This window comes from Eriocheir sinensis, chromosome 38, assembly GCF_024679095.1.
Source record: "Eriocheir sinensis breed Jianghai 21 chromosome 38, ASM2467909v1, whole genome shotgun sequence".
Classification (NCBI taxonomy): Eukaryota; Metazoa; Arthropoda; class Malacostraca; order Decapoda; family Varunidae; genus Eriocheir; species Eriocheir sinensis.
In genome coordinates this window covers 7167278-7194477 of record NC_066546.1, presented here as the reverse complement: position 1 = coordinate 7194477, position 27200 = coordinate 7167278, and the positions used below count along the sequence as shown (strand labels likewise).

At 43.0% G+C, this 27200-nt stretch overlaps 1 protein-coding gene across 3 annotated transcripts in view; it reads left to right on the top strand.

The window, feature by feature from the left end:
• The window catches only part of LOC127008616 (phospholipid-transporting ATPase ABCA3-like), a 66056-nt gene that overhangs the window by 21782 nt on the left and 17074 nt on the right, over nt 1–27200 (top strand). For 2 of the 3 annotated variants that reach the window (XM_050880837.1, XM_050880835.1), the window contains exons 1-17: nt 5197–5307; nt 15833–16187; nt 16508–16609; nt 17522–17664; nt 20068–20204; nt 20517–20621; nt 20742–20890; nt 21599–21746; nt 22149–22232; nt 22895–23061; nt 23612–23730; nt 24037–24161; nt 24339–24694; nt 24972–25103; nt 25591–25714; nt 26321–26475; nt 26805–26891. In XM_050880837.1, coding sequence (XP_050736794.1) covers nt 16158–16187; nt 16508–16609; nt 17522–17664; nt 20068–20204; nt 20517–20621; nt 20742–20890; nt 21599–21746; nt 22149–22232; nt 22895–23061; nt 23612–23730; nt 24037–24161; nt 24339–24694; nt 24972–25103; nt 25591–25714; nt 26321–26475; nt 26805–26891 — 2163 coding nt within the window. In that variant the 5' untranslated portion in view covers nt 5197–5307; nt 15833–16157. Of the gene's footprint in view, nt 1–5196; nt 5308–15832; nt 16188–16507; nt 16610–17521; nt 17665–20067; nt 20205–20516; nt 20622–20741; nt 20891–21598; nt 21747–22148; nt 22233–22894; nt 23062–23611; nt 23731–24036; nt 24162–24338; nt 24695–24971; nt 25104–25590; nt 25715–26320; nt 26476–26804; nt 26892–27200 lie in introns of those variants that run through there. The other variant, XM_050880836.1, reaches the window with a different exon arrangement.

Sequence of the window (27200 nt, the reverse complement as noted above, 5' to 3'; positions counted from 1 at the left end):
TTTCTTCACGAACAAACTCGAAGTTGTAGTACTTTCCCCTCCCCTCTCTCCTCCTCTCCTCTACCTTTTAACATACAAAGAGGCAAAAGGAAAGATATCGAACGAGAGAAAAAGAAAAGAAAATATGAAGTGAAGATAAATTTCACCACTTTAAGACACTTCATTGTCTCCAGCACGACGTTACGGTGTCACGACACCAACGCCCGGGCTGTAATGAACGTAAGACACAAAGGTAAGATAAAATCCGTCACGAGAAAAAGAAAATGGCCTCAGGGCTCCATTCAGTGGTAGGAGCTGAAATCTGGCACGTGCTGCAAGGAAGAAAAGATCTGACTATAGACACTGAAGTGAGCCCACGGGAGGATGGCCGCTCGTCAGCCTCCGCCTCACACTGAAGGAGCAATCTACCCCCACTGCGCGAGGAAGGTTTGGACCGTGTCGCGGAGCCGCCTCTTGCAGGCCCGCAGCATCCATCTTGCTGGAGAGGAACCGCTCCCTCCAGCCACGGCCTTCCCGCAGCACCAGGATGTGGAGCTGGCGGTGCCCCTCCCTGAACCACACGGGCACGACCCAGTCCTCCAGGGTGACGGTGAAGGACACCTGGGCTGAGCGGCACCTCCTTCGGCGGCCAGGCAGACGCCCTCAGCCATCTTGCACAGCCCCTGGCATTCTCCCAGACGTGGATGCCGGCAGCGCCCGTGGAGGCCCCCATGCCGTTCGCAGAAGAGACGACTGGGGCACTCGTGACATCGCCGACGACGACGCGGGACTTGGCGGCAGCGTAGAGCCACGCAGCAGGCCGCGGTGAGGAGGAAGGCGGCGGCCAGGCACGAGAATCTTTGAAAAGATGCATATACCCACTCAGTACAGCGTCAACTCATACAACACAGATCTACCCTACCGCCGCCTCGCCCCCACGCTAGCAATATAGAAGCAACAGAAGAGCTGGCTGGCCAAGGATAAGATTCAGGCCATTGTTGTTCGAGTTATGTGAATTCAGATCACCGCCATTTATTATCCTTATTTATTTCACGATTTCGTACGGAACCCCTAAAGCTGTGTGTGTCAGTCCCTGGCCCCTTTATTGATGGTGTGATGTGACGCCTCCACGGTGTCTGCGGAACCCAAGTACTCCACGGAGACCTGGTTGGGAATCACCGCCTTGCTAAACTCTTTGGCTGCAGTGCCTCGCAACTCTCGCGGCGGCGCACAGGAAGCCAACCTTTAAAGTGTTCATCCTGTGGTAGATAAGGCACGTCTGTTGCTGCCACCCACCACGACTCATTACTTTGGCGCCGCGCGTGTGTGTGTGTGTGTGTGTGTGTGTGTGTGTAATGGCGTTCGTGCTCACACCTGGTTATTTATTATTAATTCATGGAACGGTGTTTGTCGCTTAATGAGTTCAGGGTAATTATTTATGCATAGGTTTAATTATGTTTTTTTTTTTTTAAATCATAATGTTGATTTAACCTTCTAATCCCACGTTGCTGTTTTTTTTTTTTATTGATTCGTTTTTGTTACATATTTATTTATTCAATGTCTTCAAAACCACACTTCCTTTCAAGACGCACATTACTACTACCACCACCACACCTACTACTACTACTACTACTACTACTACTATTGCTGCCTACTATTACTTCTACTTCGCTATGATTATTTGTATACTTCTCCCTCGCCTCGCATCAGTGTATTAAGAGAAAGTGAAACTGCCCAGCAAACAGAGAGCTACGCCACGTTTTCTCCCGCGTGTGTTTGCTCGTTTGTTTACCGTTGCATGAAGTGTTTTGTGGGACTTGTCTTCGATTGTTCCACGGCGCGCTGGTTCCTGGCCCTTCTATTGATTGTGTGATGTAACGCCGTGTGTGTGTGTGTGTGTGTGTGTGTGTGTGTGTGTGTGTGTGTGTGTGTGTCGGTTTTATCAGTATTATGTCATTTTTGTGATTTTTTGTATCGTGTGTGTGTGTGTGTGTGTGTGTGTGTGTGTGTGTGTGTGTGTGTGTGTGAAGGAATTATCAGAAGTATGTCATATTTGTCATTGCTTGTATCGTGTGTGTGTGTGTGTGTGTGTCTGTGTGTGTGTGTGTGTGTGTGTGTGTGTGTGTGTGTGTGTGTGTGTGAGAAGGAAGGAAAGAAAGAATTCACATAAACTGAGTGTCATGAAGTAATGCCATGTTTTTATCACTATGTGTGTGTGTGTGTGTGTGTGTGTGTGTGTGTGTGTGTGTGTGTGTGTGTGTGTGTGTGTGTGTGTGTTTGCGGAACCTGAAGTCGAGCTGGACTGCACATTTTCTCTTTACATAAATGACGGAGAGAGAGAGAGAGAGAGAGAGAGAGAGAGAGAGGGAACGCACTCACTCACTTCCTCTCAGATAATTGATAATGGCATGTCTTTTATCACTGTGTGTGTGTGTGTGTGTGTGTGTGTGTGTGTGTGAAATCCAACCCGTGACAGTATAATCGTAAGTGACTCGTAACATTAACCCTTGCGTTGTAAGCTCATGCGAAAGTTTGATCTATCATTGTGTGCTTCGTTGCAAATCTTTCTCTCCATAACGAATTTCCGGAAGCACAACGCGACTACTGAAACTAATCCTTCTCAACACTCTTCTCTACTTTATTTTATCGGAGGAGTGCTAGCGGGCTTTTTTTTTCGTGTGTGTGTGTGTGTGTGTGTGTGTGTGTGTGTGTGTGTGTGTGTGTGTGTGTGTGTGTGTGTGTGTGTGTGTGTGTGTGTGTTTATTTTTGTCTTGACCTGCTTCCTTAGACTCAGCTCCTTGTTCCTCTTCAACCTGTCATATCTCTTTTTCTCTCCCTTTTCTCTCCTTTCTTTCTCCCTTCTATTCGCCACTTTTTCTGCCATGATCTCTTTCTCTCTCTCCCTTGTCTCCTCTTCCTTTCTCCTGCCGACTCAACTGTAAAGAAAAAAAAAAAAAGAACAGTACTGTTATAGATCGTTTACGTATACATTGTCATTCCCGCTTACAATCAAAAACTCAAAATCACGTTCTATATTACATTGCACAAAAGCGAAATCACGTGATGGGAAAGTTTTATCAATTTAGAAGAGAGTACGTTACGCTGACATCTGGTGGCGGTGGCTGGAAACTGTCAGATGTTGCATTTCCCCACATTTAAATTTAAAGTAGGAAATTACTGGCTAAAAAGCTTCCAACATGCAGCGGGGAGGGGAGGAAGTTGTTTGTTAATGTATTCTAATAAGTTGCGTGCTCACAAATGTATGAAAACTCCTCGCTGTTAAGATACGCTGAAAATTTTAATAGCGAAGTCATGAATTTAATATTATATCATATGAATGCAAGGATTTCCACACACGTCTCATTACTTTGCTTGAAGGGAACGTGCTGGAAAAATAACTGGTTAGGGAATAAATAGGTAAAGAAGGGGACACGCGCTATAACTGCGCGTGGCCTCGGTGCTCATCTCCGTAGCCTTTGAGCCTGTAGTAAGATCCCATTAGTCCGGGGCATAAGACCAGTGTGACATCAATGTGATATCCCAAAAGGTTAGGGAAGGCAAGGCTATAAATTGCACATACATACATACATACATACATACATCTATAAATCATACATACATACATCTATATTTTTCTACAGTAAAAGGTGAAGCTCAAGGGCAAAAAAAATAATTGAGAAGAAAAAAATAAAGCCCTCTAATCGCTGCCCCTGTGAAGTACATAGAACAAAATTATCGTACTTGCACTTTGCATAAGGACCAGTGTTGAAATATAGCGTGCGAGTATTGAGTTACATAAATCCTACGTAGGTGAGAAGGTCCTTGCCCGCCCCGTGACGTGTGCAAAGGCCGCCGTGACGCAGGGGCGGGAAGGGACGGACGCAGGGACGGGGAAGAGGGCGCTGATAATCTCCCCCGTCATACAGTGTCTCATATTTCATTGTTTTTCTGATCGTGGAATAAAGAATACACACCACTAACTATCGTGTACGTCAGTCTCCCCTAGGCATGCTCTACCACCTCGTTAATAATGAATAAACGAGAGTAATTTACCTTTATCACGACAGGAGGAAGGTGGGGGTCGTAGGGAGAGGGAAAGGAAGGAGAGAGCAGGGAGGGAGAACACGTTGCGAGGAAGTTGAATTGGTAGGAGAAAGAAGGAAGAAAGAGATAGCAATAGAAGAAACTGAGGCGGCAGGAGAAAGGGAGAGAGAGAAAGAGATTACGACAGAAGAAGTGGTGGGTCGGAGGGAGAAAGGAAGAAGAGAGAAGGGAGAGAGAAAGAGATACAAGTTACGAAGAGAGAAAGAGAGCAATAGGAAGAATTTGTGAGGCGGCAGGAGAACGGGAGAGAGAGAAAGAGATCACAACAGAAGAAGTAGTGGGTCGGAGAGAGAAAGGAAGAAGAGAGAAGGGAGAGAAATACAATTTACGCCCACCGTGACGCGAGGACGGAAAGGGACAGACGGACGGACGAAGGAAAGGGCGGTGCTGGGACGAAGGAGAGAGAGAGAAGGAAATGAAAGAGAACCGTGTCATGATAATCTCCCCCGTCATACAGTGTCTCTCATATTTCATTTTTTTTCTTTTCGTGCAACTAAGAACGCACACCACAAACTATCGTGTACGTCAGTCTCCCCTAGTCATGCTCTTGCTAATGGTCCACCTCTGCAAGCTCGTTGATAATGAGGCTAAACGAGACTAATTCATCTTCATCACGACAGGAAGAAGTTGTGTGTCGGAGGAAGAAAGGAAGGAGAAACAAGGAGGGGAGAGAGCACGTTGAGAGGAAGTTGAGTTGGTGGGAGAAAGGAAGGAGAGAGAGAGAGATAACGACAGGGAAAAGTTGTGAGGCGGAGGGAGAGAAAGGTAGAAGAGTGAAGGGAGAGAGGTCCTAAGGTCATAATAGGAAAAAAAATGCGAGTCGGAGAGAGCAGGGAAGGAGAGATAGATATACACAAGAGGAAGAAGTTGAGTCGAAAGAAGAGAGAAGGGAGAGAAAGAGAAAGAGATGACAGGAGGAAACTGCGAACTGGAGGGAGAAGGGTAAAGAGAAAGGAGAGAGAGAAAAAGAGAATGTCTGGAAGAAGAGAAAGAGAGAAAGAAAGAGATAATGACATGGAGAAGAGAGAAAGGGAGGGAAGAAAGTTAGGAAGACGAAAGCTTACGTATACGGTGTGTGTGTGTGTGTGACCTCGCTCTTTGCCACATCGGACTGACTCGCTCGCTTGCTCGGTGCCTCGGACTCTTGGCTCTCGCGTCGGTCAGTGTACTTCAGACCGCGTTGAGGGGAGGGTGTGCGGTTCCTCGGCTCCCACGGCACTATTGGTTGGTCGTGGTGTCAGTGCGTTACGGGAGTGCTCGTGGAAAGGTTATAGACAGCGCCGGACCATGGAACGTCGTGTGTCATGCTTTAAGCTGAAACTGTGAAATCGCGTATTGGGTGTTGTTGATTGACGTATAGATAATTTACTGGCTCTGGTGACTTGGGAAATGGGACGAATTGAAGTGCCTGTAGGTTAGGTTAGGTTAGGTTAGGTTAGGTTAGTTTGTGTGTGATGAGAAGCAATGGCATATAATTCATACTGCGCGTTACCATAGAGCGGTTTATAGAGATGGAAAGTGAAATCATGTGTAGCGTGTCCTTAAGTAATGTCGATTGGGGTGTATAGAGATTAGTGGTTATGGTGACTTGGGAAATGTGACGAGTTGATGAGTGTGTGTGTGGTGACGAGCAGTGCCAGTGATGAGCGGCCTTGGTGAGGGACGTTATGAAATGTGAGGCGTAGGTTACGTTATGGGGAAGGGAGAACTTTACTTTTTTTTACGGATTTGCTGAATGGTGTAAAAAAGGATGGGATGGTTCAAAGCCGTTAGTGGTTAGTGATGGTGGTGGATATTGTGAAAAACGCTGCGTATTTTAGTGAGAGAACGTTACTTTTTGTGATGGATTTGGGGAATGTTATAAAAATGGCAAGTTTCGAGCCGTTAGTGGTTTTAGTGGAAGTGGATGGTGGTGGATATTGTCGAAAGCGATGCGTATGTTTGGTCCTTAGGATTAACTTATTATAGAGAGGAACGTTTGGACAATTTACCGTTTCACCCAACCAACGATTTCCTGACGTGGTTCATGTATTTCTGGTGATAGATTTAGTGGAAATGGATGGGGTTGGATATTGTCGAAAGCGATGCGTATGTTTGGTTCTAAGGATTAACTTATTAAAGAGAGGAACGTTTTGTGATGGATTTAGTGAATGTTATAGAAAGGATTGGATGGTTTAGACCCGTTAGTAGTTAGTGAAAGTGGATGATGGTGGATATTATGTAAAGCGTTGCGTATATTATGAAGTTCTAAGGATTAATCAGCGCATTATAGTGACATTTATTGTGAATGTTGTTGAGTGTGATGTAAGATTTAAGGGCGGAAGTGATCGTATAGTGAAGATTGTGATGGTGGAAGTAATGGTCGTGATGGTAATGGTGGATATTGTGATGTTATAAAGATTGACGCATTATGAAGATTATAGTGAGGATCATAAAGTGTGATGTATGATTTAAGGAGGTATAGTGATCGTATAGTGAAGATTGTGATGGTGGAAGTAAATGTCGTGATGGTAATGGTGGATATTGTGATGTTATAAGGATTGACGTTTTATGAAGATTATAGTGAGGATCGTAAAGTGTGATGTATGATTTAATAAGGAGGTATAGTGATCGTTTAGTGACGGTGACAGAAGAAATAATCGTGGTGGTTATGGTGAATATTGTGAATTCCACTTCGATTGTTCAGTTCGAAGGATCAACGCATTATGGTGAGGGTGACTATCTTTGTTCTTTTGTGGTATTGTTGCGATATAGTGGTGGTTTGGTAGTGGAGGTTGTGGGGAGAGGTGGAATCTGACAACGGCGGCGGTGGTGGTGGTGGTGAGGCGCGGTGATGAAATATGGAGAGAAACAGTGACCTTCGTTACCAAGAAAGGGAGATGGGAAGGAAGAGAGGAAAAAGAAGGGAGAGAAAGAGGGACGGAGGAGAGGAGAGAGAAAGAGGGAAGGAAGGAAGGAAGGAGGGAACTAAGAAATGCATGATAGGAAGATTAAAGGAAGGGGGCGAAGGAAGAAAGGAAAGAAATATGGAAGTAGGGAAGGAGAGAAGAAAGGAACTAAGAAGGGAATGAAAGGGAGAAAGATTGGAGGAAGGGATGAAGGAAGAAAGAAAGAATGGAAAGAAAAGGAGGGAAGGGAGGAAGAAAAAAAAGGAATGAAAAAGAGATAGATAGAACTGAGAAGGAAGGAAGGAAGGGAGGAAAGAAAGGAAGGAATGATAGAAAGATTGAAGGAAGTAGAGAAGAAAGGAATAAGAGAGATAAAGAACTAAGAAATGAATGAAAAGGGTGGAAGAAAAAGGAGTAAAGAAGGAAGGGAAGAGAGTGAAGATTCCCATTGAAGAAAAAGGTAGGAAAGGAAGGAAGGAAGTGAAGGTTACCGTTGTTATGCATTTCTGATTCCAGTGACATTTCGATCATACTGAAGCTGTACCGAAGCCTTGAACTTGATCTTTACTGTAGCTGCTAAAAAAAGAACACCCTCCCTTCAAGTAGTGTCACAGTAGTACTTAAGTGAGCGGCCTTCTCGAGAGTTACAATGAGGCTTTTGTTATCCACTACGGGCCTTTTAACGTTTGCAGGCCTTTTCGTTTTTTTTTTTTTATTATTATTCCTTAACTGCCTCCTGCCCTTAAGAAAATAGCAAAACGAGTGATCAATGTAGAGGAGTAGAACTGATTCGTAGAAGTGTATATTTTTTTCTCTCCCGTAAACGCAAAGGGATATCATAAAGATCCTAAGGTCGGTATTCTAAGACACCTTGGCTTCTCACAGCAACTATTTCTAAAGGTCAAAGAGTGGATCAGTCGCGTTCTAATGAGTGTTTCTTTAGGTTCATGGTACAGGAGAAGGGTCAGACTACCACCAGGGCCATAAAACTACCCCTGGAAATGCCCAAAACTCCTACGAAAGCCTTGTCAAATATGTGAACTTGGGCGACGAAATGTTTTAAAATACGACCCTCTCACACGATAAGGCTTTCATAGAGGTTAAGGGTATGTCCATGGGTTGTTTCATGAGCCTAGTATTAGTTTAACAAGGTTACTGCACCAGGTATGTCCATGGGTCGTTTCATGAGACTAGTATTAGTTTAACAAGGTTACTGCACCAGGTATGTCCATGGGTCGTTTCATGAGCCTAGTATTAGTTTGACAAGGTTACTGCATCAGGTATGTCCATGGGTCGTTTCATGAGTCTAGTATTAGTTTGACAAGGCTTCTGCACAATGAACACAAAAAAAACCCTTTGTCACCTTCAGAAATATTTGTTTTGAGAGCCCGAAGTGTCTGTGAATACGTGACATAAGTATTCCACCCCAAACAATTTATCGACTTTCCTTCGTGTCCCGCTGTGTTGATTGGTCACTTCGAGTTTCGGGCGACGCAAATATTGACACCGTAACTTGTAGCGGCGCGGGAGAGTAGGTCAAATGCGTCGAGGGCGAGGCAGGGATAACTTGGGTATTGATCAAGGGGATCGCACGTTAAATTTAGAGTCCCTGATTTATTGGTCTTGGGAGGTGCGTGGGAATGTTACCTATGCGAGAGAGAGAGAGAGAGAGAGACTGTTGCATATTTTCAAATAAAATGACTCACAAATAAAGCGGATGTAACAATGGAGAGAGAGAGAGAGAGAGAGTATTACCTAACAAATTAAAAAAAATTACTTCTGCTGCAATTTTCAAAGTTAAAGTAATATCTCACCAAATAAAGCGGATGGAACGATGAGAGAGAGAGAGAGAGAGAGAGAGAGAGATAATAATAGTTACATATATAAAATTAAGAATTTTAGACAGTACTTGACGTTTTTAGCTTATTCTGCAGATAGAGAGAGAGAGAGAGAGAGAGAGAGAGAGAGAGCGCTCTGTGTTATAATTAGCCAGATACTGCAAGGAGCCAAGCAGTCAGTCACCTTCTAAAGAAAATATTCCACGCTGATTATGACACGTTTCATACTCATAGTCGCTCTTCATCATTATCACCCTCACCATCACCATCACTATCACCTTCCCCATCCCTGCCATTATCATCATCGCCTTGTCTCGCTCTGTATCTCTGTATAAATATTTATCTCTCCTCTTTCTCCTCCTTTCTTAGTATTTATGTATTCTGAGATATGCAGATTAAAGCCCCAAATACACTGCCGAATTTTGGCTCACGAATTTGCGCGAATATGCAAGTCATCCTGTGTCGCGAACAAGTTCGGCATCTTTCTTGCCTGTTCTTGGCCGTTCGGGGACACGTCTGCGTCCACCACGCGACTTTTGACAGTTGGTCACGACCGCCACGAAAGTTTCATGTTGCATGAAAAATTCGCGGCCGTTCGCCGAATGTGCACGAATGCAAAATGGACGCCGAATTGTCGCCGAAATATCGCCGACATGTCGCAGACAATTCGGCGTCCGATTCGCGGTGTTCGGCGAATTGTCGCCGATTTTTGACCGTTGAAATTTAAATTTTAATGGCAAATTCTCTCTCTCTCTCTCTCTCTCTCTCTCTCTCTCTCTCTCTCTCTCTCTCTATATATATATATATATATATATATATATATATATATATATATATATATATATAATAAAATAATACTATAATAATAAATAGTAAACAAGAAAATATGAAAAACAAGAAGAATCATGAATATATAAAATAGATATGGAACTAACATTTTCATTTATTTCATAATTAATTTACTATTTATTTCTTTATTTATTTCTTAATATCATTATTCTGCCATTATTTAACCTTTGTTTCATTTTCAGTTATTTAGATTTATTTCTTCTTTCAGGTACTGGTTCGTTTATTGATATTACGTAAACATTCATTCATTCTTAAATATTTGTAGGAGGGGAAAACGAAAACAAGTCACATTTATACATTTTATTACACATACTATCATACATATTACCACACATATTACCACACACGGTATTTACTCGCCCACAGTTCTGTCCTGCCAGGCCACTGCTCCCCGGGTGTTGTAGTAGTCCATGAGGTAGGCGCGGATTCCCAAGCTTTTATATGCCACATGGGCATCATATGATCAGCTGTCAGAAATCTTGGCACTGTCGGAGAATTGTCCCCAACATGTCGCCGACACTTCGGGGACATGCGAAGACAATTCGGAGACTTGTCGCCAGTTATTCCGCGTCAAAAAACCGTGAAAATTTCAGATTTTGAGCTCGGCGACATGGACGCCGAATAGTCGGCGACATGTCTCCGAACTGTCCCCGAATTGTCTTAAGCATTCGCCGACATGTCGCCGAATGGGCACGAACTGTGAGAATCTTGGTCATGTCGGCGAACCGGTCGCCGAATTTTTTCACGAACTGATTCGGCGTCAAGTTCGTGGCCAAAATTCGGCAGTGTATTTGGGGTTTAAGGGCTATGCTGAGTTCACACATTCACGGTTTGTGGTCACGGTGCCCTCCCGACACGGAACAATGGTGAATCGGCAGTGTATCCGTGACTAACCTTGAAGTACCTTGGATTTCCGGCGCGGCATCGTAACCCCGCCGTGGAAAACCTTGGACGTCGGCAGTGTCTCACGATCATTTTGGTACGAGCAAAATGATCGTGGCTCACCACGACAACTGTCAAATGCCGTGACTATCCGGGATGGCATCGGGAAGGGTCCGGGCTAGCACCTGGAGTCCGTCAGGAACATCGGTAAGCCATCGCAAATAACCGTGACATTCCACCGCTCAGCCACGGTATGTTAACGTGCGCTGCGGACGCCTACCGACCCCATAAAGCTGTCGGGACGCTGCCGGGCTGGGCCAGTGACCTCCCAGCACGCACATCACCATGACCCAGCGCTCTAACGCCTCCGTGCACGTGTTGCGGGTCGACGAGCTCGAGTTATCAGCCCCTGCAGCAGCCGAGATGGCTACGGAGCAGCCCCTGTCCCCCCTGCAGGAGGAAGGTACTGCTACCCAGACGCAAGAGGTAGCTACTCAGCCCCAGGAAAATGGAAGGAAGAAGGCCGCCACCACTCTTCCTCGATGAGGCGGTGGAGTTGGACCTGGGGGAGTGGCATCACCTCCTCTCCATACACTGCCACAATAACTTCACAGGTTTCTGGCGCAATATGGTGAATAGTGTTCACAGCAACGCGGAAGGCATACGAAAGGCTTTTGTAGGAATCACCTGTTGCTAAGAAACGAAGTGTGATCGCAATACGTAGTCCTGGCTCAATGGGCGATCTCCAAAATGCTGTCTGCTTCTCAATGTGTGGGCCAACACGTGCAAGAATCTCATTGAACAGGTCTTCATCAATCCTGAGGAAGTTTTTGTACAGCGCTGGATCTTCCTCTGCCAGTTATTTCATGAGTGTGACATAATGACTCAAGATAAGCCGTCTCGTCAGGTAGGGCTTCACCCAAATCCTCTTCTTTTTCGACTTCTTTTTTGTCAGCTGTATCAGTTCCAGTATAGTTTTCTCTATGGCGAGACACTCCATGTTGTGCTTGTGCAGCATCAATATCCTCAGTTTGGCTAGGTCGCTCTTCCATGTTGCGTTCACGAGGGACACTAAGTCTTGTGGTCTGGTGCCAGTTCCAGGCAACGCTCCCTTTTTATACATCGGCAGAAATACCAAGATGCTACAACGGTTAGGCGCCGATGTCCGTGAAATACCGGGAAGGCACCTAGGCAAGTCCGTAACTTCATCGTGGTCGTCGTGGGTGGGTCGTGGGTTACCGGCTGTAACCTTGGTGATACACTGTCATTTTCCGTGGCCGCCGTAAGTGGGTCGGGAGGGCTCCGGGGTGGGGTCGCGAATGGTCCGGGAACGTCGTTCGCGTTCCGGCGTACTAACTTTGTACACCGTTGTACAGCCGCCACAGGGGTAATCCGGCGGTCAGATCGTGGCCAGAGGTCACGGTTTAACCACCTGCTCTCCGGGAGGCCATCGTGGACCACAAATCATATAAAGAAAGGAACGTGAGAAGGAAAGTGGGAAGGAAACGAGGGAAGGGAAGGTGGAAAGGAGACATTAAAAGAAAGGGATAGATAAAAGAAAGAAGAAAGGAGAGAAAGATGGATGGAAGGAAACAAGAGAGGAATGAAAGAGGAAGATGAAAGGACGGGATGGTGGAAAGGAGAGAGAATGAAGTAGAAAATGAAAGAAGGAGAGGAAGAAAGGAAGATAAAAAGGAAGGAAAGAAAGAAATGAAAAGGATGAAGAACAAAGAATAAGGAGGAAAAGTATAAATGAATGAAGGAAAGCAAGAACGAGGGAAGGAGGGAAGGAGAAAGGGAAGAAAATAAAGGAGGGAAGAAATGATAAGTGAAAGAAAACATCAAATAATATCTTTTCCCCTCTTTACACCATTTTCTTTCCTCATTATATTTTTTTTCTTATCTCAACATCCTACGTCCTAGTATCTTCCTTTTTTTATCCTTAGCAATTACCGTTCTTACCTGTTTACTTCTATGGGAGGACAAAGTATATATCAGTGATGCTTTATTTTCATCCCTCAAGCAAACCTCTTTAACTAAACTCCTTTCTTACTATCTTATTCTTGCCGTTCCTTTGCTCTTTCGTACCCTGAGCAGCCAAGGTTGTAAGTAATTTAAACGGTCTTCTTTTTTTTTTTTCTTTTTTTTTTCTTTTTTTTTTACATATATTCGATACAAGTTTTTTCTTCGTTTTCCTTCCATGCAACGACGAAGTTATTATCTCAGTTTTCTTGTTAGTCTTCATTTTCTTCTTCATTATCTACATTATCATCGTCTTTTCCTTTTCCTTTTCCTTCAGGTGCTTCACTACATCACCAGCATCATTTTTTTTTCCTTTTTACGTTTCTTGTTCTTGTTCTTCATTAACCATTCCTTCACCCTAATCTTCATCTTCATCTTTTCTTCTGTTTTTTTCATATTTTCTTCTACTTCAACTTATTTTTCTTTCTTTTTTCTTCTACTTTTTCTTCTTTTTCTTCTTCTTCTTCTTCTTTTTCTTCTTCTTTTTCTTCTTCTAATTCTTCTTCTTCTTCTAATTCTTCTTCGTCTTCGTCTTCTTCTTCTTCTTCTTCTTCTCCATCCTTTACCCTTAACAGATACAGATATGCCCAAGCACACGCACACCTGTAATCATCCCCTTTTTACTGGCCTCCGTTTGTTCACCTTCACATCTACATCCGCAAACAGGAAGGTGAGGCAGTGCAAAGGCATTTCCTACCTCGACCTTCCCCTTTCCGTAGCAACACAATGCACGCCATGTCTGTGTGCGCGCGTGTGTGTGTGTGTGTGTGTGTGTAGGAGGGGAGAGGACTGGGTACGTCGCCCTCTCTGTTCCTCCTCTCCCTGACCGGCATGTCCCAAGCTGCTTTTCTCTCCTTTGTCTCCTGAAAGAAACGCAAAACAAACATCAGAGAAAAAAAAAGATGAGATGCCAAAAAAGAACGCAAGAAGAGGAACGTAAGATACACACACAGAAAAGAGCGAATGTGCTTTTTTTAGATGATGCAACAAAGAAAAACATGCCCAGCTGACTATCCTTTATTTTAGTCTTCGTATAAACAGTGTAATACGGAAATAGAAATACTGAAACAAAGGAAGAACGAGGGGTAGACTTACTAAAACACCAGGGAAGGACAATGAGGGGAAGATGATAGATGCATAATGATAAAAAACACAAAAACAAGGACTCAAGCAATAGATGAAGGAAAGATAAATAGATGATAGATACATACATGATAAAAAAACAAAACCAGTGACTCAAGCAATAGATGAAGGAAAGATAGATAAATGATAGATGCATAGATGATAAAAAAAATGACAAACAATAAATGAATGAAAGATATAGAGATAGATGATAGATGTGAAGAGAGGGAATGATGCAATATATGAGTCAGGACGAAACAGCAAGGTATAAAAACTAGCTTGAGATTAACGAAGGAAGAAAGAATGACAAGCAGAAACGTAGAATATAAATAAAAGCAAAACTATATGCACACAGACGTATACTGAAAACGAAGAAAAAGTGAAAAGATAAACAAACGAAGATAGCAGAAAAGGTGTTGCATAAAATAAAAAAACGAAGAGCTGATCATGTGTGTCAACAAGCGCGTCAAATCGATGTGATGGACTGGGGACTCGTACACTTCAACGTTGCCATGGAGGTCATTCTCGCGGCCTTTTGTGTGTACCTGTGATGAGGAAAGACAAAGCAGCTCCCTCAAGGCTGGTCATTATATTGGGTACACACCTGGGTACACCTGGGGAACGAAAGAAAGGTATACATCAGCCTAACAAAACTTCACTCAGTTTACGAACGTTATATGTTGAGCTAAAACACCCATAATAATCGAAGCAGCTACTCCCCTTCAAGGCTGGTCATTAACTTGGGTAAACACCTTGGTACACCTGTTTTTCCACGACTTTACCCAACTCGTGAATATTAAAATAGATTGCGCTAGAACCTCACGAGCGAAAAAATGACTTCAGGGCTGGTCACTACCTGGGTACACCTGGGGACGGTAAAAAGGTATCCCTGCCTTCCGAAGCATCGTTCTCCTTACGAGCATTAAAATGTATGGAAGTGAAACATAATGAACTTCAGAATCGAGAACCTTATGAACCTTAGAGTTTAGGGGCTTACATGTTCGGAACACTCGTGTCTCGAGCAGGATATTAGCAATGTGCAAAAATGTACTTATCACAGGTGTGGATATGAGGCTTTTCTTGTAAGATTTCCATGCTAAATGACCATAAAGCACAGGATATAAAATTATAAGCTAACGTTGATTTGGTATCGAAGACTCAAAGGCTCGAATTACTATATAATAATATAGACCTTTCGTGACATTTCAGAGAGCCAGGCTTGTCAACTGTACCGAAACTGCTCGAATCGCTGTACCCTTTTTTAAATTCGGCGTTCACGAGAGTAAGGATACTTTTTTGAATGATAGTACCTGTTAATTTGCTTTCACATAAGGCACTCACCTCCTCCTCCTCCTCCTCCTTCTCCTCCTACTCCTAGTCTCCTACTTCTCATCCTCTTCCCATCTTCTACAACAACTAATACAAGACAATATTTATGTTTGGTCCAAGGTGGCATATATATTCTTGGCTACCTTTCCTCCGTTGTGATAAGCTATATGTGTCGCCTTCCGTCGTGTGCCCTTGAATCCTTGAGTGTCGAGTTCGTGTGTCATCCTCTGAAGGTCAAGGAGACGGGGTTGAAAGCTGTGGTAGTGAGGAGTGTCTCTGGCTCTATGGAGTTTCACCTTCGAGTTTCTTCACTTGTTGTTGTTGTTGTTGTTGTATTGTTGTTGATATGTGATGTGGTGAGTGGAAGGTTAAAAGGTATTCGTAGGCCTTTCCGGAGCTTCATATTTTTACCATCCCTTCCTTCTCCTCCTTCACCTTCACCTTCCACTCCTCTTTTTGTTCCGCCTTTTTTCCCCAGCGCCAGCATTCCAACGCAACATGAGGCAAGAGCTGAAGGGGTGTTGGTGCTGTTGCTTCACTCGTAACCTGTCATTGTAGTACTTTTTTTCTATTTTTTTTTCTTTCCCTCCTCCCCGTTCTCCGCCTCCTCCTCCTCCTCCTCCTCTTAGTTGTAGTCTTCACAGTGCCCGTACACACACACACACACACACACACACACGAAATGAGCTGTCACACGCACACTCGTTCACCTTTTACTGTAATTACACACGCACACACACACACACACACACACACACACACACACACACACACACACACACACACAGCATAATGACCCTTGTATAACATCACTTCCAGAAATAACAATAATATTTGACGTCATTATAAGAGTTAAACCAAAAAAAGACGGATAAAAACACTTCCCGGAACTTAAACAATGAAAATAAATCAACAGTAATATTTTAATCGTGAACTGAAGCGACTATATGCAGGCAAACATTAAAGAAAAGCTGTAAGACTGTATAAGAAAAAAAAATAATGTGTTGAACTAACGAATCATGAAAAAGTATATGAGAACGAAAAATATGTGAATGAGACCGAAGATGAAGGACGTGTTGCTAGTGTGAGGCGTGGGAAGTGTGTACACCTGTGATTTTACCTGTGTGGAAGGTGGCCGAAAGCAATGGTCATCCCTTCCCAAAACATGAGACAGGTGAGTGTGTGGGGGGGGGGGGGGGTTGGGGGGGTGCGTTTTGTTGGTAGTAGTAAAAGTAGTGGTAGTATGTTGTAGTAGTTGTAGTCGTAACCATAGTAGTTATAACATATCACCTTTTAGTTAACAACACATTACAGCCACCACCACCACTATACACATATAACAAAAAAAGAAACAATACCACCATCACCACCCTCCTCTTATCTCCCCACTAATCACCACTCCTCCCCTTTGTCTCCCATCACCACCACCACCACTACCTTCTCTACCATCACCACCAGCACCACCTAGCTGACCATCACTTATCTCCTTCCCAGGGGTGGCTGGTGGGCCCTAGCAACATGGGGACCAGCACCTCCGGCCTGAGAAAGTTCTGGCTGCTGCTCTGGAAGAATTGGCTCCTGCAGCGGCGGAGGAAGGTGAGAGAGAGAGAGAGAGAGAGAGAGAGAGAGAGAGAGAGAGAATTATAATGGTGTTTTGTTTGATTTCGTAGGTATTATACATTGAAGTGATATCCCGTACAAGCTAATACGGCTTAGAAGTATTTAAAAATCAATGATATTAACTGTTGATGACGATGATTGATATTAAATTGTGTGAGTAAGTGTTCGGTAGTGTATTAAGACTCCAGTATGACTCCTGAACTAATTAACTGGGGGCATACATCCGGGTGCGCATCGCCTCACTCACTCGCCACCTCCACTCCCGACTCCTGCAGTTACCCTTTAAACGATCAGCTGACGCGGACCTCTCATCGACCGTGACCTTGAAAGCCGAGAGAACAGCTGATTGTCAGACCGCGGCTTTTTAAATTGTATAACAAACGAAAATGTTTTAAGAAGGACGAGTTTTGGCTTACTGAAACATTTATAATAGTAAACATCTTAAACCAGTGAAGAAAATAGTTAAATAAAGAGTAAATGTCAGGTTAGCACGGTTGAAAATATCTCTACTACCATCTTTACGTTCTAATTAACTTCAGGAATCAATAAATGGGGCATTAAGGTTTGTTATAGTAATTGTTGTAGTTATTTGGGTTACGAATTTTACTTCCTGTTGTCATGTGCGTCTTCTACCAGCCTTAAAACCTCCCGGAGAACCATTGGGAAGAACGTAGAGATCAAGATAAGTGTGAAGATAGCCTCTGAAAGTTACCGTAGCTTGTTATAGGAGTTTGTTATAGGTGAGGTTGACCCTGAAACCCAAAGCACATGTCCAGAGAGAGACTGAGAGGAAGATCAAGGGAGACAGTCACCTAAGAATTCAGCCTGTCACCCTACCTGTACCCCAGTCACGTACCCCACCTGTCACCTCACCTGTTTCCCCCACAGATCCAGACCTTGGTGGAGGTGTTGGTGCCGGTGGTGTTCTGCGTGCTGCTGGTGGTAATAAGAGACCTCGCTCCCTATGCCGTCTTCCCAAATGCCACCCACTACAGCCCCTTCGCCATCTCCAGCCTTCCCGCCAACCTGACGTGAGGGGCAAAACCATCATCTGTATACTGACTCACAGGAGGAGGAGAAGGAGGAAGGGAAGGGAAGGGGAGTAGGTGGTGGAGGAGAAAAAGGATAGTGGAGTGGCTGGAGGCATAGGGAGGAGGGAGGAGTAGGGGTCATGAGAAGAAGGGGAAGGTAGGGAAGGGAAGGGGAGTAGGTGGTGGAGGAGAAAAAGGATAGTGGAGTGGCTGAGTCATAGGGGAGAGGGGAGTAGAGGAGTAGGGTGTGGGAGGAGAAAAGATAGTGAGTGGCTGGAGTCATCATAGGAGGAGGGGGGGGTAGGGGTCATGAGAAGAAGGGGAAGGAAGGGAAGGGAAGGGGAGGAGGTGGGGGGAGGAGAAAAAGGATAGTGGAGTGGATGGAGCCATAGGGAGAAGGGTGGAATAGGGGTCATGAGAAGAAGGGGAAGGAAGGGAAGATAAATTATGGAGGAGGAGAATGAGGAAGGGAAGGGGAGTAGATGGTGGAGGAGAAAAAGGATAGTGGAGTAGATGGAGCCATAGGGAGAAGGGTGGAATAGGGGTCATGAGAAGAAGGGGAAGGAAGGGAAGATAAATTATGGAGGAGGAGGAGAATGAGGAAGGGAAGGGGAGTAGGTGGTGGAGGAGAAAAAGGATAGTGAAGTAGATGGAGCCATAGGGAGAAGGGTGGAATAGGGGTCATGAGAAGAAGGGGAAGAGAAGGGATGGAGGAGGAGGAGGAGAAGGACAGGGAAGGAGGAGGAGAGAAGGGGGACGTGAAAGGGAGTGGAGTAGGAAAAGGACAAATTGGAGTGGATGTAGACATATGGAAGTAGAGGAGAATGGAGAAGGGAAGGAGAGAAGTAGCAGGAGGAGGAAAAGGACAAAGGGGACTGGATGGAGGTATAAGGAGGAGGGAGCAGAGAATGGGGTGTGAGAAGAATGAAGGAGGAAGGAAAGGGAAGGGGAGGAGGAGGAGGTAAAAAAAGTACTTTGCAAATGTAATAAAAACTAAATCTAACCTAATCTTACCTAACCTAACATAACCTACTGAACCTAATGTACCTAACTAACCCAACCTAATGTACCTAACCTAACCTACCTAACCTAACCTACCTAACCTAACCTACCTACCTAACCTAACCTAACCTAACCTACCTAACATAACCTACTGAACCTAATGTACCTAACCCAACCTAATGTACCTAACCTAATCTACCTAACCTAACCTACCTAACATAACCTAACCTACCTAACATAACCTACTGAACCTAATGTACCTAACTAACCCAACCTAATGTACCTAACCTAACCTAACCTAACCTAATCTAACCTACCCAACCTAACCTACCTAACCTAACCTAACCTACCTAACCTAACCTAACCTAACCTAACCTACCTACAGTAGATATTCGATGTGATCATATTATTGTTAGTATTCATTTGCACACCCAGTGATGCCTCAGAGCACTCAATAGAACTTAAAAGCTATCAGAGGGAAGAAAAAAAAAAGAGACACGTTAAATAGGAAAACAATAAAGGAAAGAAACTCAATATACTGCTTACCTCATGGACCTTACCTTGTTGTTCTTGGTGTTTTGCCCTCCTGTTTTGTCTTTAGCCGACCTTGTTGATCTATCTCTCCTGCCTACCTTGCATTCGCCTGTCTGTGTTCACCTTGTCCTTGTGGCTGACTGTAAGGGAAATATTGGCTGATGTTATTGGTTTATCCTTGTGGTGGTTGAGTCTACATTTTTGTGGCTAGGTACGTAGTATACAAGGACGAGTATGTGTGGTTGTTTAATGGTTTCCTGGTATGTGTGTGTGTAGCTGTATACTTCATGTGTGTGTGTGACTTTCATTCTCAAGAAGGGATTGATTAATAAATTCTCCAGAGAGACTAATGGTAAATGTTTTTATCATAGTTTTAAATTATTTTATTTACTTTGTATGGATAGAATAATCAAATTTTCAAGATGATACTAATGGTAAATGTAGTTTTCTATTTATTAGTGAATTCATTAATTTTGTATGGATAGAACAACCAATTTTCCAGAGTGGCACCTTAATTATAATTGTGGTTTTGTATTTATAAGTTTTTTTATTTCACTTTATAAGATAAAAGTGGTTTCTGTAATAGTACAAACTGACAAACATTAAGATCACTTCACTGGAAAGGTGCAAGTGTAGATAAAATATATAGTTTAACATAGATTAGATCACTTTTAAAGAAAACATCAAGTTGACAATTAGAAGAATATTTCCAGTGTATAAATTACAAATAAGCAAAAAAACATCATAGATTGAGTGACCACATAAAAAAAAGTTTATAGACAGTGATATTATTTTATAGGGCATGTGCAGTAACAGGCTGTGAAGTGATTTCGGAGGGCATGGGCACTAAGTTTTATGTCGTTGCAGACATGGCGAGGGATTCTTTGATAGCATTGCCAACGACATCATTGGCAATGGAGGCGTCAGGCGTCGCCGGGGAGCCTCACAGCACCCAAAACGCCACCTCAGGAAGAAGAGACAGGGCTTCTTTGAGTCTGTCTTTGGTGAGGATTATAACTGTTTGACATAAGTATGTACATTGTAGAGTTATGAATGGCAAATATCTTGGTGAAAAAGACAAGCCTGGTATATGTATATTGATAGACTTTGAGATTTTGTAGTATCATGGGTAGTAAAGAAGTGAAGCTTTTCAAACTTGCCTAGATCAGCTTGCCTTGTTCATGTACATACATGGAAGACTAAGAGAGGACCTTTCTTTTAGGACAGAACATGCCTCAGAAAAATGTCTTTTTAGGAAGAGTATCATCAACCCTTATTTGCCATGCTGCTACTCACCATTTGTCTCCCTTCCTCAGGCTTTGACTTGGGCCCCAAATGGCCCATTGCCTATGCCCCAAACAACACGGCTGTCACTGAGCTGATAGAAATGGTGGCGGAGAGGCTGGTGCTAGCAGAAAAATGTGAGTCTTGAGCTCTGATCTCATAGTTTTACTGTTTCTGTGTCTCTTGCTGTTTGTATGGTTTCTTATTGCACTAGTTCTTGATTTTCTTCCCCACATATTAACATTTCCTTCCCACAGTGTATGGCTTTGCCACAGAGGAGGACCTTGTGGCCCACATGTCCTCCCTGTCCAAGCAGGAGGACAAGGATGCTGTGGAGGACATTCTTGGAGGCATTGTGTTCACCAACCCTTTCCCCAAGCCTGATCAACTCCCCATTAAACTTTCTGTAAGTGAAAGAAAGTGTATTTTGTTTTGATGAATTATAATTACTAACATCAGAAATAAGATAGACAAATAAGATATGAGAGGCATCTGTAGATAAAAAGATGTACACAAAATGCTGCAGTGAAAAATGTCTGAAGAGATGAAAGAGATGGGGAAGAAACTACAGAGTAAAGCATTTGTGGAAAGATTGGTTAAAGAGAGTAAAGAGAAATCAGATGGAGGAACATGATAGGAAGGTATCAATAAAGTATCAGAACAAAATACTTTTTTCGAAAGAAATTGCTAGAGAAGTGTGGGGAAGGTATGAGTGATCTTGCAGAGTAAAAATAAGTGTTGGGATTGTTCTTAAAATGAATGAGGAGATGAAGGAGGCATGGAAGAGGTGTTTTAGTCCATGATGGGGTAGATCACTGGTAAAATGGATCAGTAAAGTGGATGAGTACTGGAGAGTAAGGGTTGGCAGGCAAGGAATTGAATACTATAAGAGAGGGAGGGACAAAATTCAGTGTGAGAAGAAGGTGGGTCAGAATTCAAGGTAAGGAGAGGTAGTGCCAGAACAGGGAAATGGGTGAGGACCAGTAACAGTATAGTGTCCCTCCCCCTTAAAAAAGCATGAACTCATAAAAGAAGTATGATGATATGTGATGAATAGTAACAAAATAAAACATGAGCCCAACAACCAAGTACATGCACAGCTTTTTTCTTACAGTACAAGATCCGCCTAAAAGGGTCCCAGCGAGCAAGCAAAAAGAGGAACCCGTTTCTGCCGCCGCCGCAGTGGTACACGGAGCTCTCCTACCCGCTGTTCCAGGTGCCCGGCCCACGCTCCCGCACCAAGAACAACGGCGGCAGACCAGGTGAGGCGGACACTGAGGAATATATCATCAGAAACTATGAAACCGTCTATTCTTTCCTTGGTTTCAAATATGGAAGGTTGTGTAGGTTTCACTTTGGGAAGGGATGTGTACAGAGGTTAAGTAAAAGGGAAAACTTTATGGAACTGTATATTCCTTCCCCGTGCTCCAAAATATTTAAGGTTTAGGAGTCTTCAATTTGGGAAGGGATCGGTATAGGGGAATGTTGTGTTGATAAATATTAAAGCAAATTGCTGCTCTAAATTGATGTGTTTTTTCTACATTGATTCATCAGTTTACACAAGTTTTCCTTTTTAATTGCATCTTTCTTTCATTCTCTTGTTACTATCAGGTATAAACACATTATCCTTCATCACCTCAAGCCTGGCTCACCTCTCTCCTCAGGTTACTATGATGAAGGCTTCCTGGCTCTCCAACATGCAGTGGACATGTCCATCGCTGAGTATTTCACCGGCAAGGACCCAAGCTGTGAGTATTGATGGGTTGATATCCATTGCCATATTATTATTATTATCATCATTATTATTGGTAGAGTGTGCAGTGTGAGAGCTCAAATGACATTATATTCCGAGATAGATGTCCAATTTTTTAAGCTGTTTTTAATGTTAAGGATTGAGGTTGGCAGAAATGACCTTCTCTATTACAGTCTCTCAGCTTTATTTTACCTGTTTTTGTGTATGCCTTAAGGAACAAGTTAGTATAGCTTTATCTACTGTTTTCTTAGATCCATTTTGATAAATTTATATTCTCCAAAAATTGTTGTATGCTTTTATTTTTAGTTATTTCTGAAGTGACTGTCGTTGATATCTGTAGTATGTCCTTATTTTTCTTTCCATATGGCACACCTGTAATGATGGTGACTTACACTTGGGTTTTAAATGTTGTATTACTATTTATTAAGTTATGTGGCTAGTTTGGCTTTTTTATTTCATTTTTGAGACTAAGTTAGAGTAAAGTCAACATATTACAAGCTCAGTCATAAAAGTGATATAAAAAAATCAACAAAAGCACTTAACCATGCCTTGAAAATCAGGTCAACAAAGACAAATCCACCACAGTGTTGTTGATGAAGAATGCCACGTTTACAGTATCAGGCATTACCCTCCACTAATTCTTCGTCATCCCCGCAGCGACGTACATGGTGAAGATGCAGCGTATGCCTTACCCTCCCTTCATTGACGACACATACCTGGTGGCCCTCCAAGCCTGGCTGCCCTTCGTCCTCCTCGTCTCCTACATTTATCCTGCCATCAACATTGTCAAGAGTGTCGTCTATGAGAAGGAAAAGAAACTGAAGGTAAAGTTTGTCTGTCTGTCGTCCACTTCACTGGGGATTGGCTGCCTCGGTTTTTGCTTCCCATAACAGAATCTTTACCAGGGTCTTGTTGTTCTTACATTAGCTTCATATTGTTTTTTCTCTTGTTCATCAGTTTACCAAGGTCTCTTCTCCTTGGCTTTCTTATCCTTCCTGTTAGTGATCAGTTGTTTCTTGAGTTTTTGATTTACTATTAACATTATATATTCTACATCAATCATGGAATCTTTATCAACCTTTTTTCCAATATTACATCTTTTCCCATTCTTACGAGGCTAAAATGTGGTGAGTGGAATAGTCGGAGGTGCATCATTGGATGTTCAACCCTGTAAAAGTGGAAAAAAGACGTAGAATAAAAAGAAGTGGTTCTGTGACAAACTTGGACTTTTAGGTTGAGGCTTTAGAATGTAAGCTCAGAATAAGATAATAAAAATATCATCTCTTAATTCCCCACTCTTCCTCTGAGGGTCATGGGGTCATTGTTGATCATGGTCTTTCTCTTTTCACTGCTCACCATTGCCAATCCCCACAGGAATCCATGAAGATTATGGGTCTTCAGAACTACCTACATTGGTCTGCCTGGTTCCTCAAGTCTTTCATGTTTCTTGCTACCTCAACTGTGCTCATCACCATCCTCCTGTGCACACACTGGTAAGCCATAGAGGATGTTGGTCACCTAGCAAGGGTCTACACATATAATAACCAGAAATAAATCAAGTATAAAGTACATATCATGCACAACTTACTTTAACACACCTGTGCATCCAAATGACCAGCAAAATATGAGGATGTTGAAAAGATACTAGATGTGAGGAAGTGTACTGCTTTTGATATCTTTGCTTGAGCCTACATTAATATATCACAGATGATGGGGCTTCATTCCTTATGAAAGTAGATGTGTTACCTAGTTTATATCTGATTTTGCATTGATTTGTCCCTTGATTGTTTTCTCCCCAGGAATGGTTCAGGAAGCCTTGCGGTGCTGAGCCAGAGTGACCCGTCTCTGGTGCTTGTGTTCCTCCTCCTCTACACAGTCACTGCCATCTGCTTCTGCTTCTTTCTCTCCACACTCTTCTCCAGAGGTAGGACAATGGGACTGGTGCTTCTTCTGACACCTTTTTGGAGCCTCCATCGTCAGACAGTGCTGTAAATGTTTCTTTAGTTGTAAAATAATTGCCAGACATTGTTGTAAATCTTTCTTTAGTTGTGAAATCATTGTATCATTGTTACATTCTAATCTCCTCTTGTACCCCACACAGCAAACAGCGCTGCGGCCATCACAGGACTGGTGTGGTTCCTGACCTATGTGCCGTACACTGTCTTGCGGCCTCGCTACGCCTCACTCACTCAGGGCAACAAGCTGGCACTGTGTCTCCTCTGCAACACAGCCATGAGTCTAGGGTGCCAGCTCACTTCCATGTTTGAGGGCACCGGCTCAGGGATACAGTGGCGTTTCCTCTTCTCTGGGGTGTCGCCTGATGACCCCTTCACTCTGGCACATGTGTTTGGGATGCTCATTCTGGACACACTGTTATTCTGCCTTCTAACCTGGTACATTGAAGCTCTGTGGCCTGGTGACTTTGGTGTGCCTCAGCCCTGGTACTTCCCCTTCATGGTATGTTCCTGGTACTTTCCTGGTACTTCCCACACTTATTGCAACTTTTTGGCATCTTTCCTGTTTGGGTTCGACTGATCAACTTGTGGCTAAACTGCATTACCTCTTGATTATACAGTTTTTAAAAGAAATCCAGATGCTTTCATATGAGGTGTATTGTGTCATGGGTGCTTACCATTGCATTATGATGTGCTTAAGTTTCTTTGTCATTACACACCTGATATATATTTCCTAACAGAGACTTACTGAACTGTCCTTCTGTCCACTTGATCCTCAGAGGTCGTACTGGCTGGGCAAGGGTGTGGAGGGAGTGAAGGAGTCAGTGACACCTCCCATACGAAACTCCATGTTCTTTGAGGAGGACCCCAAAGGAATACCTGCAGGCGTTCAAGTCAAAGGGCTCACTAAGGTAATGAAAATCTATGGGAACTTTTTTATCAGTCATGGTGGGAATATCTGTAGATTTAGCTCTCCATGACTTATTATGATTACTTTCCCAAGAACGTAACCCAGTTGTAAAGTGAGGGAGGCCTGTGCTTTTTGCCTTGAGTCTAAAGAATGGTCATGACTCTGCTTCACATATACAGGGTGGAAAGTAAAAAAAGGGCCATATGATTAATGAAAACTTAGTAAAGACCTGTAGTAAAGAGTAAACTTATTAAAGATGCTATATAATAAAGAGTAAACTTAGTAAAGATGCTATATAATAAAGAGTAAACTTAGTAAAGATGCTATGTACACAGATGTATTTCAGTTATCATTTCAGTACATGAAAAAGTACAGGCAGTGGGCTTCTCTGTTCTGTTTTTGTTGCCCTTGTGCTGCTTCCATTGCTGTAAGAAAATAAAGATAAATAAAATGCACACTTCAGCAACTCTGTCTTGGTGTGGGTGCAGGTGTTCTCGCGGCTGAACAAGGTGGCGGTGAACAAGCTGGACCTGAACATGTACAACGGCCAGATCACGGTTCTGCTCGGCCACAACGGAGCTGGCAAGACCACCACTATGTCCATGCTTACGGGTGAGTCATCGGCATACTGCATTACTTATTAGTTACTTATTGTTACTTAGAATTACTTATTGTGTTGTCTTGTTGTTTCTCCTAAAAAAATAAAAACTGAACTATGGGTTGTATTTCCAGAACATGAATCTTAAAATTGAAGACAGTGTCGAAGTATAAGGGTTAGAAAAATATTACTTCTCAGTCTCCCTTTAAAAAAAACATGTGCTGTAAATAGGAAAACTGAACTATGGAACTAAAGGAGAACAGAACATGAGTCTTTAAAGGGTGACAGACTGACAGTGTAAAAGTATAAGGGTTAGAAAGAATTTACTTATCTTGTCTCCCCTAAAAATTTGTGCTGTAAATAGGACAACTAACTATGGAACTAAAGGAGACATTTCCAGAGCACAAGTCTTAAAATGATGACAGTGTAAAAGTATAAGGGCTAGAAAGGATAAAGTAAATGGAAAAAAAAAATACTCAGATAAATTTAATGGTAAAAATGATGGAAGAAAAACCAGAGGAGAAAGAGAAGGGAAAGGAAGAGGGGGAGAAAGAAGAGCAAGAAGAGGAGAAAGATCAGTAGCAGCTCGAGGTGATCCATTCCATACCCCTCTCCCTCAGGCCTGTTCCCACCCACCTCCGGCACAGCGAAGGTGGGCGGACATGACATAGTGACGGAGATGGACGAGGTGCGCCGCTCCCTCGGCCTGTGTCCCCAGCATGACATCCTCTTTGACGAGCTGACTGTGGCAGAACACATTATTTTCTTCAGCAAGGTAGATGTGGTGGGGACTTTGTTGATTGTATTTACTTATTCTACTCATTTATATTTTTCCTTATTAACTATCCTACTCCTGTTCATCTATCCTCATTGCAATACCCAGAAATACTACTTAAATTCCATGACTCATCATTTATTAGGGAAAGTTTATCTCTTTTCCTGAATGTTTTGGATGAATTATATATGTGGTCACATCCTATTACTGTTTTCAGGCTTGCTTAGTTTTGTTTAACTGTAAAAATAGTTTTAAGTTTTCATTGCCTCACTTGAAAATGTTTGTACCGTTGGCATGTCTTGAATATTTTAATTTCGTTTCCTTTGCAGTTAAAAGGAATGTCAGGAGAGGCAGCCCAAGAGGAGGTGAAGGTCATGGTTGAGAAACTGAAGCTGGAGGACAAGAGGGATGCTGTGGTGAGTGGGATCAGTGGCTTGTGTTTTCTTCTTCCTTCTCTCGACAGATTTTACTCATGTTCATGTAGGGGCACTGTTTAGGGGTTGTGGCTCAGGGCCAACACTGCAGTAAGGTTCACATTATACAAAGGAATGGTACATCAACACTTTAGTATGGCTCACGTTAACCAAAGAAAAGGTTTATCAGCACTGAAGTAAGGTTTATGTTAATCGAAGGAAGGGTACATTAGCACTTAAGTAAGGTTTATGTCAACAAAAGGAGGCAACAACACTACAAGATCCACTTTAACAAAACCTCTCTATCCAAAG